Source organism: Trichechus manatus, unplaced genomic scaffold (assembly GCF_000243295.1).
Source record: "Trichechus manatus latirostris isolate Lorelei unplaced genomic scaffold, TriManLat1.0 scaffold00014, whole genome shotgun sequence".
Taxonomy (NCBI): domain Eukaryota; kingdom Metazoa; phylum Chordata; class Mammalia; order Sirenia; family Trichechidae; genus Trichechus; species Trichechus manatus.
In genome coordinates this window covers 28,163,468-28,182,797 of record NW_004443950.1, presented here as the reverse complement: position 1 = coordinate 28,182,797, position 19,330 = coordinate 28,163,468, and the positions used below count along the sequence as shown (strand labels likewise).

General features: G+C 39.8%; 1 protein-coding gene across 4 annotated transcripts in view; it reads right to left on the bottom strand.

Moving 5' to 3' along the window:
- Positions 1-962: 962 nt before the first annotated feature.
- The window catches only part of HEATR3 (HEAT repeat containing 3), a 41,508-nt gene continuing 23,140 nt past the window's right edge, over positions 963-19,330 (bottom strand). For 2 of the 4 annotated variants that reach the window (XM_023726980.1, XM_023726981.1), the window contains exons 9-12: positions 13,855-13,943; positions 8,286-8,429; positions 5,877-6,053; positions 963-3,672 (exon numbers count right to left, since the gene is read on the bottom strand). In XM_023726980.1, the coding sequence (XP_023582748.1) occupies positions 3,550-3,672; positions 5,877-6,053; positions 8,286-8,429; positions 13,855-13,943 (533 nt within the window). In that variant the 3' untranslated portion in view covers positions 963-3,549. The remainder of the gene's footprint in view (positions 3,673-5,876; positions 6,054-8,285; positions 8,430-13,854; positions 13,944-19,330) is intronic. The other 2 variants (XM_023726979.1, XM_023726978.1) reach the window with 2 other exon arrangements.

Here is a 19,330-nt window from a genome sequence, read left to right as displayed (position 1 = left end):
AAAAGCAAAGATGTCACTTTGAGGACTAAGGTGCACCTGACCCAAGCCATGGTGCTTTCAATCACCTCATACGCATGTGAAAGCTGGACAATGAATAAGAGTGAAGAAGAACTGATGCCTTTGAATTACGGTGTTGGCAAAGAATATTGAATACACCATGGACTGCCAGAAGAATGAACAAATCTGTCTTGGAAGAAGTAACAACCAGAATACTCCTTAGAAGCAAGGATGGCGAGACTTAGTCTCATGTACTTTGGACATGTTATCACCAGGCACCAGTCCCTGGAGAAGGACATTATGTTTGGTAAAGTAGAGGGTCAGTGAAAAAGAGGAAGACCTTCAACAAGATGGACTGACACAGTGACTGTACCAATGGGCTCAAGCACAGTAACGATTGTGAGGATGGCACAGGACTGGGTGTTTCATTCTGTTACACACGGGGTCACTATGAGCTGGAGCTGACTGAACAGCACCTAACAGCTATGTACTAGGTCCTGTGCTAAATACCCTGCACAATGTTTACAGGTTGGAAAGCATGAGAAACAGAATTGGAGATTTTATCCTCCTTGAAAATAATTATAAATATATTATTTGAGTGGCTGTGAAACATTTCTTCATTTGAAGAATTATTCTCAAAGGGTTCATACCATAAAAAGTTTGGGTCATCATTTAGCTAAGATGATCACTAAAAACACACACCTCCCCAAAAATTTATCAAGGAGCACAATAAAGAAACAGGAATTTTCATGCCATGTATCACTTTTTATGGGTCCCTGGGTCACGCAAAGTTTAAGTGTTGGATCACCAGCCACAAGGTTGGTGGTTCTAACCCACCCAGAGGCACCTTGGAAGACGGGCCTGGCGATCTGCTTCCAGAAGGTCACAGCCTTGGAAACTCTACGGAACAGTTCTACTCCGTACACATGGTTTCACCGCGAGTTAGAACTGACTCGATGGCAAATAACGTATCACTTTTTATTGGGAATCTTAGGGATACCACATGAAATGTCTGTTTTTGTAAGGAAAAGTAAATGCATTATAAACTGAGATGAAACAAATTTAATTGAAATACGCTCCATTATGTTCAATCATCTTGTGCCAATGTGATGTTATATATCCCTCTTTTAAAAATGCTTCATCTTTTGAGACTATAAATTGCTCAAATGCTTCAACTACAGCTTCTTGATTTGTGAATCTTTGATTACGTATGAAGAGTTCCAAGTGCTTGATGAGGTGGTCATCCATTGGGGAGATGTCAGGTGAGTAAGGTGGGTGCGACAGAATCTCATAACCTCGCTCCTCAGATTTTCAACGGGTGGTTTGAGAAGTGGGATCGCACGCTGCCGTGTGGCAGAATTGATCCATCTCTGTTGACCAGTCTTATCTGTTTTGATCTGTTTTTCATGAATATGATCAATTTCCTGACAGTATGAGTTTGCACTGTTTGATTGCCCTTGTTGCAAAAAAAGAATAATGGATTATGCCTTTTGCAAACCACCGTACAGTCACCATAATCTTTTTGGGTCGCAGAGGTGGTTCTGGCTGATGTCTGGGAGACTGCTCTACACCTAACCATCGCCCAGATAGTTTATTACTGTCAAACAGTATCCACTTCTCATCACAAGTAATGACACGCTGCAAGAAAAGCTCGTTTTTGTCGCCTGTTAGCAGTGCTGAGCACACCTCCAGAAGTCAAAATTTCTGATTTTCAGTCAATTCACGTGGAACCTATCTGTCCAACTTTTTCACTTTTCTTAAGGCACTCAAATGGCAGGAAACAGTCATAGGAGATAGTCCCAAGTCTGTTGCAAGAGTTCAAACTGTTATTCAGGGGCTTGCTTTCCACAATTCTTTCCATTCGTCTTCATTTATGACAGATTTTGGTTTTTCCCGAGGCTCACTGAAGGCTCAAGCCTCCAGGTGAAATTTCTGAAACCACCGCTGTATTGTTCACTGGTTAGCAACACCCTCCAAATGCCACCTTGATGTTTTCCTTGGCCTCAGCTGCAGTATGTCCTAATTTGAATTTACATAAAAAAAGTAGTCGTGATTGCTCAACAGTCAACATATTACTCAGGGGCAAAAAAAACAGCGCTTACAAGACCCACCTAGAAAATGAAATCAAATGATTATGAAAGCAGGCCTAGTAATACAAAATGGTGTAACCTAATAGCCACTTCCCCTAACATGTCAAATCAGGATTCAAAAATGGTTCACCTTGAATCTGACGTTTCATGTAGTACACCAAGTACCTGGTCTTACAATCTCAGTGACTGTCAGAACGAGGAAGAAATCTTGGTTTCCCAACAATCTATCTCATACAGACAGAGTCTGTAAAATATGTTACAGTGCAGATGAAATGTAACACTGCTAGCTCATTTTATGCAGCTGTAAGAGTAGTAAACAAAAGTTAAGTCTTATACTGGGTACTGGCCTTTTAACAGGGCAACTGAGATCACTGTGGGGAAATTTCCAAATCTCCATCCACAACCCTCCCGTTCAGGCGGACAGGAGCCCCTCTCAGACAACGACTTGTACTGAAAGCACCCCCCTGCTCCAACTGTCACCTCATCACTGCATCCTTACAGCTGGAGATCCCTGCTGCTGCAAACCTTGTTTTGAAGGTCCCATATATATTTAAAGCATATGCACTAGCAAGCAAATACCCAAGAATAGGATTATCTAGTATTTTAAAGAACATTTTGTAACACAAAGTTTCAATTAAAAAGTTATTTATTCAAAAATATTATCTCTTAATTCCTATTCCATATTAAATCAAATCAAGGAGGGATGCTACAAAGCAATAATTGATCAGTTCATCTTGGATAAAAAACCAAAACCAAACCCGCTGCTATGGAGTCAATTCCAACTCACAGCGACCCTACAGAACAGAGTAAACTGCCCCTTCGGGTTTCCAAAGAGCAGCTGGTGGATTCGAACTGTCGACCTTTTGGTTAGCAGCCAAGCTCTTTAACCATTTTGCCACCAGGGCTCCTCATCTTGTATACAGGATGACAAGTAGCTCATTAGTATAACTACTAAATAGTGAAATATAAATTCAACTCATTCACTTCTTCACAAAAGGCAAACATAAATCAGTAAACTTCATACCAAAAACTGTTTCATAAAGCTTGTCTTCATCTTTCAGTTCAAGATTCAGCCAATATAAAATGATACCGACTTCAAAGAGCATCCAGCCAATACTCTGGATTTTTTTTAAAAAAAAAACTCAAGGAAAACATGATTGTTCAGAAGCGTCTTCATTTTCACTGCTCACAAGTCGGTTAAGGATCACGTGAGACTCCTTCATGCTTCCTCATTTCCACTCTCTGTGCTTCCAGTGATTAAAATACGCTGGAAACAGAATTGATCAGAGAGGGCTGGAAACGCCACCCAGACCCAGGAGCTTAAAAGATAAAGTTCTTGAGAGGTTTTCAAGTTTTTATGAACTTCAAATTAATGTCTAGAATATTGGTACTTTCAATGGAAACCTTTTAGTATTCTTAGCATTGAACACTTAAGGGCAAAAACTGTCTCTTCTTCCATGGTTCAAGAAGTCAGCCTTTTCTCAACAGTTTCTTGGTAAGTGATAAACCTTCTCAGATTCATTTTCACATTGTCGAGAACACACAGCTGCTCCTGACTGTATTTACTTCTCCCTTCTTTTCGCATCTGCCAAAAAAGCAAAACATGTGATTTGGTATATATTATTAATTCATTTAGATAAAGAAAGTGTTTAATTTAGGGTATACTTAACCATCTTCTGAGCAAGACAGCTGCCAGAATTTGGTAAGACATTTTCACTTTTAAGGTAAATTGAAAAAAGTACATGAGCCATATAAAAATATGTACCTTTAAAATGATACCTACAAAAATGAATGAATTGTATACTTTAAAAAGGTAAATTTTATGGTACGTTGATTATATCTCAATTAAAAAAAAAAGATACCTTCAAACCGAACAGTGTTATCAGCAAACAGACTGATATAGATTGAACTCGGTCTCACTGCCATAAAAACAGAACAGTGGATATCTGAGCAATTCTATTAATGGCGTCCAGTTTCGGTACATACTATCCTCTAGTCTAGAGCAGTGGTTTTAAAACCTTAGCGTACAAAAGTATCATCTGGAAGGCTTGCTAAAAAACAAACTGGAGGGTTTCGGAGGTCTTGGGTTCGCCTGCGGATCAGCATCTCCACCAGTTACCAGCTGATGCTGACGCAGCAGATCCAGGGCTGGCTGGAGAACCACTGGTCTAGAGAAGTTCTTCAGTCAGATGCACTGTACTGTGTTTAAATGCAATCTGGGCTAAAGCACATACTGAACAATCGCTTCTCCAAATTAGTAAAGTACATCTGTTTTGAGCATTGTGCTCTTTTAAAGAATTATCCGTATGAGATCAAATCGACAACAGTAGTTTGAAAGGTTAGATGGGAAGCTTAGGGGGTAGTGAGTTTAAGATAACAGTGGTGGAATAATTTGGGAAAGGACAGAAGAATGGTCATACAACTTGAAGAATGAAACCAATGTCACTGAATTATACATGTAGAAAGTGCTGAAATGGCGTTATCTTTGGCTGTGTATACCTTCACCAAAAAAAACAAATACACGGCACAGCTTTTAATGCAACTGTCCCTTCATTTTATACATATAAAATTTTATTCATTGTATACATATTTTACAAAAACCACAAGCCTGAACAAAGCATGATTATGAGTAAACTGTCAACTTTTTTTTGAGAATTAAGTCACATCTACTGGTGAAACTCAGCTCAATAAATAGTAGCCACTATTCCTAAAACTGTAAATGTAACACGCTAAAACTTGAAAATGTTAGGAACAAACCAGTAACAATGTTCTTAAACCAACACTGACTTCAGGCGAAGGAAGACACAGAATGTGCACTGCATGTGTTGCTACTTTTCTTCTGAAAAAGAAAGCTATTTTTTTTTAATGCCTTAAATTTTCTTCAGAAAATTCCAATTTTTAGGAATACCATCATATTCACCTAAAAACTCATCATAGGGCTCTCTCCATGAGAACTGAATTCTGTGTTAGGAGCTTGCTAGACAAAAGAAATACATATTGGAACACAACAAAAGTAAAGTCCATTCTTTGATAAGATTTAAAAACAAACGAATAATGTTTTTATTTGCGTGTCCTCGGGGGGTGGGGCTGAGAGGAGCCAGTCCCGAGAGGGCCAAGAGGAGCCTGTCCCCGGGGGCACCTGTCCTGCTGAGAGGAGCTGAGAGAGCCGTCCTGCACTGAAGGGGACTCTGCCTATATGCTTCCTGATCCTGATCCCAAGTTGTACCCTGCTCCTTAATAAACCACTTAACTGTAAGTATGGTCCCTGAGTTCTGTGTGACCCACTGCAATGGATTATTGAACACAGAAGAGAAGTAGAGAGTGCCATGGGAAGGATGGCTGATGTCAGAATTGATGAAAACGTTGGAGAGCGGAGGTGTATCTGAAAACTTCACCTCATAGGGATCAGCCTTGGGCTGATCTTGATTCACATTATCCTCCTTGAAATCAGACAGGTTCTGATGCTACTGCTGATGCTAGACCCATTTTACAGAATGTGAAGTGCTTTGTAAGCTACAGACTCTAGTATTTATATACATGAAGTGCTGCTAACATTAATGAACCGTTAAAGAAAAGAGGAACTTGTCAGACACAATTTTGGCCTCGAGTTACCGTGATTCAACAGGAACAAGGATTTTACAAAGCGTGGGGGATGAGATGCTGTATTAATCACGGGGATCTGCAGGGATTCATCATGCGGAAACCACCAAACTGCACGATGGTAACCATCTACACCCCCATCTCCACAGAATGCTGAGACCTGCATTTCTAAATAAAACGGCTACATACCTTCATTTTGAAGACTGGCTGGAATTCTTTCAGAGCAGATAACAATCTAATTTGAACTGAAGCTTTTTCGGCTTCTTTACCATCTGCAAAAACATCAAAGAGGGCATCCAGAGCTTCTCCTGCTACTACAAGGGAAGGGTCTTTGGTGGCGACCTCAAGCAGACAGCACCCAATGGTCTGGAGACAACAACACACATCATTAGAGTCTGATATTCTAGGGCGAGCCTTCAAAGAAAGCACTTTAAATGATGCATGAAAGATTATTTTGTAAATCATTAAATTCTCCCCTCTACCTCCCTCAGAAAGCTTTCCCCGTGGTGTCAAAATGTACAGAAACTCTGTCCACAACAACAGCAAAAAAAAAAAAAAAACCCTCTGCTTTTAAAATTATATGAAAAATGCTCTAAGATAACAAAAAAAAATAAAGAATACAACGCAATCTCATTTTCTTGGAAAAATTTCAATATCGACTGGTTAGGAGACATATTACGAAATTACTGTTACATAAGGTGTGATAAATGCAGTTATGTAAGAAACTGTCCACTTTTAGAGATACACACTGAACCAACAGGGCAAAATACATGATATCTTTAACAGACTTTAATGCACGCTGCAAAGAATCTATAGGAGGCATATATGGCAGAATATTAACAATTGTTAAATCTACTTGATGGGTACACAAAATTCACTGCACTTTCTACCTTTCTTCATGTTTGTAAAAATGAATAATGAAAACATTTAAAAAATCTTATGTTATGCCTGAAAAACACTTGTTGTTCCTCTGAAGTGGATCTTGGAAATTATAGTCTTCAGGGGTGCAGAAGAATTATACACAGACAGATTCATCTATAGATGTGTACACATTCATAGCCATGTAGCCAGATTCTCTCACTTACTTGTATCTGCATATATATCCTATCCCTAGAATGATACGGAAGAAAGCGATTAACAGTGGCTGTCTCTCCTGGGTGAAGTGGGGGACTGGGAATTTAAAGGAGAGATGAGTCTTTTCACTACATATTCTTTGGCACTTTTCTAAATTTTTTGCTATTTGCATGGATCATTTAAAAAACAGTTCTTAGATTTGCTCACCTCCATCAACAGATAAACAAAAAGTTGCATGTGCATACAACGGCTACTCCTCAGCCAGAGGGAGAAATAAAGCTCTGATAATGCCATATCATGGATGAACCTTGTACGTGCATACAACGGCTACTCCTCAGCCAGAGGGAGAAACAAAGCTCTGATAATGCCATATCATGGATGAACCTTGTACCTGCATACAATGGCTACTCCTCAGCCAGAGGGAGAAACAAAGCTCTGATAATGCCATAGCATGGATGAACCTTGTACCTGCATACAATGGCTACTCCTCAGCCAGAGGGAGAAACAAAGCTCTGGTAATGCCATAGCATGGATGAACCTTGAAAACACCACGCTGGGTGAAGTAAGATAGACACAAAACGGACACGTGATGTCGTTTATATAAAACAGGCAAATATATAGAAACCAAACCCTATTAGTGGTTTCCAGGGGAAGAAGTGAAGTGGGGAGGGGGACTGACTGCTCAGGGGGCACTGAGTTTCTGTTAATAGTGGTGAGATAATGCAGAAAAGTACAGTAATAATGGTTGCACAATATGAAGAATGTAACCAATGTTGCTGAATTATACACGTAAAAATTGTTGAACTGGCAAATGTTTTCTTATGTATGTTTTTACCACAGTAAAGACAATTTTTAAAAATTAGGTGACAATTATAAAATTCTTAGCAGGTTAAGAAGTACTTTACCAAATCAGTTGATTGCCCATTAGTAACCAATGCGTTAATTATTATCAGCACAACGAAGGATAATTTTACTCTCTTCAGTAACCAGTGATGCTGTACCTCTTGCAGTGCAGTTTCCAAGCAACTGCGCAGAGATGAGGTGCAGACTGAATGCCTCAGGGAGGGGCACCACCAGAGTTGCTGCTTAAAATTCATGAGTGATACTGGAATAACTGCGTGGTGCTGTTTACATGCACTTTATCCCAGAGTGCAAAGAAAACTGGGTGGCTCGTCCCTTTATCAGTAGGAAAATATAATATGCTTACATTTTAAGCAACAGCAAAGGAAGAAGACATATTTAGAAATCCTGAATTTGGCCTTTCACTGAAGGCAAATTTACTTTTGAAAAAGTTAAGTCTGGAGTAAAATTAAACGGCAAAATGTGGCTCAGCTTTTCAAGGACCTATCTAATACATGTCAGTAGATAGAGCTGAAGGGTATATTCTGATATTATACCTTCGTAAGCAACTTCTAGATGTCTTCCCATGATGTCACAGACTTTTAAAAAACTCCTACACCAACATTTACTCTTTGCTCATTTCTAATTATTTCACATTTTATGGTTGGAAGCTAACTGTTTTACCTTAAGGGTTTCAAGAGTACCATCTTCTTTGGCTAAGACGCTGCCAGTGATTCCTAAGATACTAACAACATTCACTCTAACCCCGGTGTTACTGTTATAAATGCCTGCTTTGCATAATGTCATCAGCTGATCAGGAGTCATGCACTGTTGAAAGAAAAGAAAGCATTTACAGCATTAAACTCAACCAATTCCAATAGCATGCGAAAACAGGATTGACAAAAATCTCTTCTATAGGCTGTGAGCTTCCAAAAGTGACATCAGCTTCTAGCAGAGGACATACTACATATTCTCATCATTCCCAAATACAGCTCTAGCTGTGTTCTCCAAACTAAGCTGAGGCCTGATGATGTCACTGCCACTGTCTACTGTATCAAAGCTGCAAGTCTACACAGGGGCTTCAGTTCCTATTACTTTTATTTGAAAAAGACTTCCTTTAATTCAGATGTACATAGACTAGAGATTGTAATTTCTTGCTTTAATACTAATCATCAAAAAAGGTTTGGAAAAACGTAAATAGTATTATGCAGCTTTAATAAAAATTAGCTGACTCTATACAAGGTAAGGGAGCCCTGGTGGCACAGTGGTTAAGAGCTCAGCTGCTAACCAAAGGGTCGGCAGTTCGAATCCACCAGCCACTCCTTGGAAACCCTATGGGGCAGTTCTACTCTGTCCTATAGGGTTGCTATGAGTCAGAATCGACTTGATGGCAAGGGGTATACAAAGTTAAGGTCCCTGGGTGGCCCAAGCAGTTTGCTATCGACTGCTAACCTAGAGGTGGGCAGTTTGAACCCACCCAGTAGTGCAGAAGAAGAAAGGCTTGGTAATCTGCTTCCGTAAAGAGTATAGCCAGGAAACCCCTATGGAGCAGTTCTACTCTTTAATACATAGGATCACCATGAGTCAGAAATGAGTTGATGGAAAAAAGCTTGGTTTTATTTCTTTTTTTACACAAGGTAAGAACTTCCTTTGGGATGTACGTGTTATCGTAAAATATTAAAGACTGCAAAAACCATTAAATGATACAGTGTTCCACCATGGAGTGATAATTCTCACTTTAAGTTAATCTGAACACATATTCGGCAGCAGGTATCATGAACCAGCCAGTGCAAATGTCATGTTACCAGGCCATCTACTGTACAGGCAACACGGTGTGGTGATTAAGGGCTTGAGGTGTGCAGTCCGATGGCCTGGGTTCAAATCCTAGCTCCACTACTTACCCCTAGGCAATCCAGCACAAATTACTTAATCCCACTAAATTTTCCATTTCCTCAGTCAGTAAAATCAGTGATAAAATTAATCCTCGCCCAGAGCTGCTACAGGGATTAAGTAAGATAATGCATATACTCACTAAATGTTAGCTATGTTATTTATAAAAATACTTCACAGTTCTAAATCATCAAACTCATTCGTGAATCATTTCATTACTTCTGACAAATCCAGTGTGCCAGGCATCTCAGAAAACATCCAAAGGACAAATCTTCTGCAAACTATGAGACTTTTTATAGCTAGGACAAGGCTGCTGTGAATAATGAGAGTGCGCTGCCTTATTACCCGAATGCCTCACAGATATAAGCTGCCCACTGTGTACCAGGTAGTGTACAAACCTATACAGTAAAAAGAACTAGACAGGGAAGAAGAACAGATGTCTTCCAGTCCCAGTGCTGAATTAGCTATGAGACTTTAAACATGTCACTCAGCAAATCTAGCCCTTGGTTTCCTTTCCTTGTAAAGTATGATAATGAGGGTACCCTTCTAACTCTAAAATTCTATGGTCATGCACAATACGTAGTCAACCTGGGAAATTAAAATTATTACCTTAATATATGAATGATTTCCCATTAAATAAGCATGAGCCTACAGTTATTTTCTTTAATACCAGATTGAACCAGTAAGTCACTGCCTGCACACCATGGAAAATCATTAAAAATACTTTACAGAATATGGAAAATATTCCTACAGGTCCTACAGTATACGCTTTTCTGATCCTCTCAACAGCAACCCAGCAGGTCACGTATTACCACCCTTCCGACTTCACAGAAACTGAGCATCAGAAGTTATGTCCTTAAAAAAATTCTCAAATACAGGAAGAAACTTTTTAAATAAAGAGTATCTACTAGCCCTGGTGGCACAGTGGTTAAGCGCTCAGCTGTTAATCTAAAGGTCAGCGGTTCGAACCCACTGAGCTGCTCTGCGGAAGAGAGATGTGGCAGTCTGTTTCTGTAAAGATTTACAGCCTCGGAAACCCTATGGAGCAGTTCTACTCTGTCCTGTGGAGCCCCTGTGAGTCAGAATCAACTAGGCAGCAATGGGTATGGGCACCAGAAGCCAACAGCATACATCATATTTAACAGCAAAACACCAGAGGCATTCTCATTAAACTCTGGAACAAGATCAAGTGGGGAAACACTGTTTCTGAAGGTGCAACCATAGAATGCACGGCTCAGCAAGGATGGAAGACAGGCCCGCTGAGGAAGAAGAGGCCCGACACCTGCAAGTTCAGCTTATCGGAGGGATCATCTATGTGGACGCTGAAGTCACCTAAAATTACGATGTCACCTAGTGAGGCGTGACGGTGAATTGCCAGCAGAAATCTTGACGGAAAGAGGAATGCCCCAGGGGGTGGCAGATAACTGTAACCAGAAGCGGATGGTACGGTCTAGACACATCAATCAAAACAGGATTGTGGAAAGGAAGGAGGGACAATGGCTTAGAAAGTGGGCCTCACACTTGAGCAGAATCACCCAGACAGCTCAGTAAAACATGGACTGTTAGGAAGTTTCTGCTTCAGTAGGTCTAGGGTGAGGTCCCAGAATCTGCCCTGATGTACAAAGAAGAAAAAGACCACCAACCCAGTAGAAAAATGGTCAAATGAAAGTCACTGACACAGAAATGAAAAGGCCCTTAAAACATGTGGAAAGCTGTTCAACCTCTTAACAAGAGAAGTGCAAATTAAAATTGAGATATATTTTCTCATCTGTCAAACTGACAAAAACCCAACAGTTTGATACACACTGTTACCGCCATGGCACAACAGGCACTCGCATACCTTGCTGTAGGGGTGCAAGATGGCTGAAACCCTAAGGAGGGCAACTCAGCAATACCCAGCACATTACAAATGCATCCGTTCTTTGACCCACCAAGGTCACTTCTAGGAATCGATCCCAAAGACACAATGGCAAAAATACAAAATAACATGTAGAAAACAAGTTATTCATCACAGTTCTATCTGTAATAGCAAAAGACCAGAAACAACTCAAATGTTCATCAGTACCAGGCAAACAGGTTGAACAAACTATGGAATATCTGCACAATGGAGTATTACGTTATTTAAAAAAAATGAGAAAGATCTCTATATACTATCATGATGTAATCACTTAGTGAGAAAAAAAGAGCAATGTGCAGAAATACTGCTTTTATGAAAAGGGATGAAATATGAATATATATATATATTTGCTTATATATAATAAAAGAACAACGATAAATCAGAACTTAAAAAGGATTATTACCAACAGTGGACGGAAAGAACCGGGGCAAGGGGGCAGAAGCCAGATCTCTCTGAATATATTTTGATTCACAGTTTTAACTCTGAAACTGTGTATTTTATATAATTAAAAAATAAAAGTTAAAGCAAGCCAAAAAAGTAATCCCTAAAAAAAAAAAAGCAGCAGGAAATGAAGCAAACTTTGTAACAAACTAAACAGAGAAGAATTTTTTAAGCAACTTTAAAACACAGTAATTTAACTGCACAGCCCTACAGGTTTATACCCTATGGGCAAAAACAATCACACTGAAACCTTGAACTACATTCAGTGGTGTTGCTGTTAGTTACGATGGCAGTAAAGAATGCCGAGGTGTGAGGTGCGAGTAACTCTGGCTGTGATGGTTAAGGTCATGTGTCAACTTGGCTGGGCCAGGATTCTCAGTGGTTTGGCAGTTATGTAATGATGTAGTCATCCTCCATTTTGTGATCTGATTTCATTCATTTCAGACCATCTCTTGTGCACTGAGTAAACTCTCAAATACAGTCTTGGTTAGGCTTAGGCTACCATCATTTCTGCCTAACAACCTGGTCTTTGGAACCTGACCATGTCGATAAGTGAGGAGGGGTATACAAGATGAGTCCAGTCTTGTGCCTGGAAGCAGAAAAGCTATCAAAGCGACTGGATGCATGTCAAAGAGACACAGGAGCCAATTTGAAGGGGATCCTCCAGTCTAAAGATGGGATAATTTTTACATCAAAAAGAATAACTTTAATAGAAAAATACAAATATGCAAAAAACCACGAGTTCACTATGACACTAAAAACAAAACTTCACGGCCACTTTCACAGGTTATAGGGCATCAACTCATTATTCTGGGGGAAAAAAAGGAGGGAAGAGGAAAACAATAGACTGATCCTACCCTTGTTTTGTACAATGTTTTATATAAACTGTGTAATTAATCAGAGAAAATTCTTTATTTACAGAAGAATCATAGATAACAAATGTGAAAAGAATGACAAGATTAGAATATTTCCATTTTGCAACCCCTAATGGAATAACGAACCACTGGTTGCTAAAACCATTAGGTGAACCCATTGATTAATCACTATTTACAGACATTATATGATCTGTGACATAAAAACTGAAAACACATATAGTACCACCTATGATTTATTCTTGCCAAAAAATCTGAACCTGAATCTAATTAAGCCTCTAGACCTACCTCTCAGTTTATAGGAAACATGGAGGATAGAGGGACATGTTAAACCACGTCATCATGATAAATCAGCCACAACAGAGAATGTGGAAAAACTACAAGACCAAGTGGGTTTCTTCAATGAATAAACAGTAATAGGGGAGGAACACAGGGAGGGGAAATGTTACAGACCTAACAGATTAAGAGACCTATCTATCGAAGTATAAAATGACATTTTTCAGACAATCAGGGAAAACTGAACTCAACAGCATATCAGATAATAATAAAGAAATGTCTGTTAGTTTTTGGGTTTTGATGAATGGTATTGTGGTTATGTTGTTTTTTTTTTCAAAGTTGTTTTCAGTCAGAGACACATAACGAAGTACATAATAAAGTACTGCTGGGGGAAATGATATGATGTCTATAAAATACTCCAGGTGAAAAAAGTAGGGGTATGAATGAAACAAGAATGGCAGGATGGTGATAGCGTTGAGGCTTCATGCTGGAGGCATGTGGGCTCATTATACTGTTATCTCTGCTTTTAGGAATGTTTGAAAATCTCCTTAATAAAAAGTAAAAAAAAAAACAAAGTGGTAAGGTGCCTATCAGAGAGGTGCATATGAAGAGCTGGGGAGGGTCAGGAGGGTGTGTGTGAAAATTTCTGGAATGAAACGTTAAAAAGACAAATAACCTTCAGAGAATACATTCATAACATATACATCAAACAAAAAGTTATATAGAAAGAGATCCTACAATCAATAAAAAATCACCTGTGTATGTGTTGAGGGGGAGGAGGAAGAGACTTTACTTTCTACTTTACAAACTCATGAAGTTCTTTTTATAAGGATGATGCATTATCCTTGTAATGAAAATGAATATTTAAAACTCTTACCTGAGAAATGTTCTTGGAGGCCATTGTTTGCAAAAGGGCCCTCAAGGCACCACTTATGGCTTCTAGAAAGTCAGTATGTTTAGCAAAATCTAAAACACAGAAATGAAATATAAGATTTGTCTTTATTTTGTAGAAGAAAATAGAATCAAAGCAAAGCAGACTGAAACGTTAATATGCCATTATAATGAAAACACTTTTGATGTTTAAGCCAAAACTTCTGGTTCACAGCCCCTTGTAAACAGTATACTTAAGTGTACGTTCTTGCATCAGTACACTAATAGGTTGATGTTAAAAGTTGTTATTTTTGTCCTTCACTAGGATGTATAAACCAAAAAAACCTGTTGTCGTCGAGTCAATTCTGACTCATAGCAACCCTACAGGACAGAGTAGAACTGCCCCATAGGGTTTCCAAGGCTGTAATCTATGCAGAAGCAGACTGCCACATCTTTCTCCTGCAGAGGAGCTGGTGGGTTCGAACCACCGACCTTATAGTTAGCAGCCAAGCACTTAACCACTGCGCCACCAGGGCTCCTTTTAGGATGTAGAGGCCACTGAAAGATGACCACAATTGAGAATTAAGACAAAGGAGTGTTCTACAGACAGTTTTTGACTTCCAGATATTTGATTTTCATTTGAGTCACACTTTAAGGCATGATAAACCTGAACAAGCTTTTGTAGACTGAATTCAGCCTTCCACAGACCACCATCCTGGCGCTGCAGACCTATGGTGGGGTCATCTAATTAGAGTGCTTCCTTGTCAACCCAAACCCACAGCCTGAACAGGAACTTTGTTGCTTGTGCAGGGTCAAGCCACTACGCCTCTATGGTTTTCAGTGACCCAACCTTCCCCTCCCACTCACGCTTCTCGTCTTCACACTTTTCTTACTGTCCCTTCTTCCCACACAAATAGCTATAAACAATTATGTTAACACCATCATACAGGAAGGTAAGGCCCACCCAGGTGGGTCAGCTCCTTAACCCCTTCTGTGGGAAGGGGAAGTGACTGACTTTGTGGGGCAGATTACATTTTCCAAATATAGTCACAGTAATATTTGCAGCCCTACATGCTCTTCCAGAACCTTGCTACTTCCCATAAAGATGTGGTGTCTACTTCCCCTCCCCTTGAATCACAGTGAGACTTTGTGACTTCTTCATACAATAGAAGACCATGGAAGTGACAAGGCTAGCTCATAAAAGGCAGCATGACTTCCACTTGACCCATGTGTGTGCGCTCCCCCTCCCCTTGCTCTTGGAATGCAGCCACCATGTTATGAGGAAGCCCAGGTCACATGAAGAGGCCACGTGTGGTGCTCTGGCTGGCTGCCCCAACATCAAATGCCAGACAAGTGAACACAACTTCAGATGACTCTGGTCCCTGTCTTCCAGCAAAGGCCCTAGACTAGGGTTCTTCAACCACCAGATAATCCTTCGTTATAGATGGCTGTCCTGTACATTATAGGATGTTTAGCAGCATCCTTGGCCTCTACCCTCTATATACCAGTAGCAACATCCAGTCGAGATAACCAAAAATGTCTCTAGACATCGTCAAGTGTCCCTTCAGGGGCAAAACTGTCTCTAGTTGAAAACCACTGCCCTAGACATTGAGAAACAAAGACGAGCCATCTTCACTGTGTCCTGTCTGAATCTCTGACCTACAGAAACCACAAGAAATTATACTATCAATTGTTGTCTTAAGCCACAAAGTTTTAGAGTAATTTGTTATATAGTGATACCCTGGCTTCCTGCCCTGTGGTGCTTGGGATCCTATAAAGGTTCTGATCTGCTTTTTTAGGTTGCCTAGGCCATCTGTGCAGATGGTACAAAAGCAGAGGATTTCCTTCAAGTATCAGAGAGCCCACAGTAATATAGCTTTGGGACCAGACAGGCCTGGGTTGGAATCCTTCCTCTGATGTGACCTCTCTCACTTCATTTTGGTGTCTGCTCAAATGTCACCTTCTCTTTTTCATACTAACCCAGAGACTGCAACTAATGTTTAATGCAATCTCACAGGTGAAATTGCGTTCACTATTTATCAGAATAGAAGCTCCATGAGCACAGGGATCTTGCCTGTCTTGTTCATGGCTGTATGCAAGGACAATGCTGATATAAAATGTTCAATAAACATGGGTTAGAAGAATGAATGACCTTGGAGAAGTTCCTTCATCTTTCTAAACCTCAGCTTCCTGATCAGGAAGATGCGATATTAATGTCCACCTCAAAAAGTCTATATAAAATAGGCACTCAAAACTTGGTATGAAGTTGTTATTATTAAACTTAAAAAAGAAACCATATTAACTCTGAAATATAAGTTACATTTATATTTCATTAAAGCTATAGCTGCTGCTCTGGAAATTCATGAGCACATTAAGACAATTAAGCTAGAGTACGAAGCATTAACTCAACATAAACTAGAACACATCTTGGAATCAATTTTTTTTTTACCCTCCATTCTCAGGAGAAATATTAGATTCAAAACCCTAATATACACTAAACTACCTTTCTGTATTGTGTTTAATTCGTATTTTCCCTAAATTAAGGAAAACATCTGGGTGATTTTATTTAATTCACATTTCTGGTCACTCATCCAAACTTGGCAAAGAAACTTCAAACCACAATGCTTTTCTGATAAATTTTCTGTAAAAGGTCAATAAATGTGGAATTGTCAAAGAAATTAAGTAAACGTCAAAAGAAGTTAAAGAGGTGATTTAAAATGTATTCCCTCTTAACAGCTTTACACAGTATCTAAGAATTTGTAATATGCCTCAGTGGGTAAATAATTAACCCACAAGTAACCAAGCAGTCCATTACATTTAGATGAATTTTTTCAAACTGATTTCTCTTATTCTAGTAGGGACCAGAAAACATACACTGGAGTGGGTGCTACTGCCATTCTAATTTTAATGAAAAAAAGAGCTTTCTAAACAGTTTCCCAAAACCCGGGAAAACAGGGAACCCTAAATGATTCTGGAACCCAGGCAATGGAGCAAAATGACAGACTGACTCAATATAAAAATATAATACTGCTAAAAATTTCTAGATATTCTGAAGATCAATTTTGTTTGTTTGTTTGTTTTTTGGTGTAGATATACACAGCAAAACATACATCAATCCAACAGTTCCCACATGTACAATTCAGTGACAATGGTTAGCATTCTCCAAGTTGTGCTACCTTTCTCACCCTCCTATTCCAAACTGTTTCACCGTCAACACAAACTCACCGCCCCCTAAGTTTCTCATTTAACCTTTCAAGTTGCTATTGTCAATTTGAGAAGATTAATAGTTTTTAATGAAAGACACGATATTAATGTTTTAAATGCATGACTCAGTTTCTACTGAAAAAAAACTTTCTCTTTTTATCCATTATCAGCTGTAAACATAATGTAGGTATATCTAAACCCACTGCCATCGAGTCGATTCTGACTCATAAGCGTTTCTATAGGACAGAGTAGAACTGCTCCATAGGGTTTCCAAAGAGCAGCTGGTGGATTCGAACTGCCGACCTTTTGGTCAGCAGCCTAACTCTTAACCACAACGGTACCAGGGTTTCCGTAGGTATACATATACATATAGAAAATGTATCATAAATTTTATAACTATTCAGAACTGTATTTTTTGCATTAAAACTAAAACAAGTTAGAATGATATGATCCTCACGTATTTAACGCCCATGGTAAACATGGTAATATCAAAGCGTAGAGAAATTCAGTCCTATCCTCCCCACTGAATTCTCCAATAACCGTTCACACTATCAATATAGGACCCATAGGATTACATTATTTGATAAATTCCAAATGTTTAAAGCCCAGAGCCATCTTAATGGCAATCTCCCACCGCAACAGCTTTTCTTCTATTGTTTATGATTCAAATTTATCATACGTGGAAGGTTAATTCAGATTACAAACCTCTGAAAATACCACAAAGCCTGTATCATTAGATGAATAAATTTTCAAAATGCTGTAGTGACAGTGACCTGTAATAGGTTATTTCTGTCAAAACAGCCTTTCAGGATACATGAAGAAGTGTTCTCAACCTAGCAGCATGTCACGTTTTTGTAGCTTAAAAAAAACCTCTGTCAACAAACAGCCAAGAAACGGGAACTTATTTAATATCGAAGTACTTAATTACATCTTCCCACAGTTCAGGGGCTTTCCATTCCTGTGCACAGCTCAGCTTGGTGTTGTCTTCCTGTGATCTTTCTCGGTCATGGATGTGCGTCATGTGTCACAAACAGCCAGGGGAACTGGGAGAGACACATCCCAGAGTTTTCTGCATAGCAGAAGCACAGAATATGTGTGCTTACTGCAGGTGAAATGAACTCTTCATGCTGGTTGGAGATGGGGCTTCTGGTACATCACTGAGAGGTGGCCCAGAGGTATGAGATAGCTGATTGTGGAACTAGGCCAGACAGGGTTACCTCTCCATGTTAGGCAGGGCTTAGAGGCAATAAGAGACTTGGCTAGGTCCTGTGGTTCCGGTCACCTGGGGACCTGGCTGTGGACTCCCTCATGTGGCTCTGCTCCGTTTCAACCCATGGGAATAGATGGACGGGAATGGGCACGAGCAAGAGCAGCCCTCCCCCACTCCACCCCATGGGACACCCTGCTAGGCTGATGGGAGCCAGATGCTAACAAAAGCCAGGGAAAGCTACCCCCTCCCCCAATACCACCCAGGTCTGGTCCAGTTTATAAGGAGGCTAGGAGGAAATACAAAGCCACAGTCCTCTTCTGGCTTGCTCACACTGACAACCCATCTCCCTACTCCAGCACCTGCCCAGGCCTGGCTTCCAATGGGAGTGGAGGGTAACACCACCCCTCGTCTATCTATACAGAACGCCCGGGCACGGCTGGGCATGGCTATCTTGTGATTCCAACTAGGGACTGCACCAACAGCCTGAAATCACTTGAAAACTACATCTGTTGATGAACAAATGGCGAAAGGCTGCTAGAGTCAGATTAACAACTGCATCCGTTTTTGAGTAATACACAAGAAAGTACCTACTTAATTTTTAAAAATGAATCTAGAATTTCTAAAATATGCACCATTAAACACACAGTACCTCCTGCAAACTTTACAGAATGCAAAAGTGATGTCTAAAAATCTGAGGACCAACTTCTGAGTGTTTACAGAGAAACTTGTATTTAGTCAAAAGCAACAATATGTTGATCTTTTAAGAGTTCAACTCTCAGACTTAATGCTCTCTCTGAGAAGTGTTAAACAGTTTACAATGAAATATATGAATACAACATTCAATCTAACGAGCAGAATTGTATCTTATTTGGTGGTTAGATTCTAAAATCAGTGCAGAAAGCAACTATTACTTAACTTCAAGTTCACCCTCAAAAACTCACAAAACCAAAAACCAAACCTGCTGTTGTCGAGTCGATTCCGACTCATAGTGACCCTACAGGACAGAGGAGAGCTGCCTATCCACAGGGATTCCGACTCACAGTGACCCCACAGGACAGAGGAGAGCTGC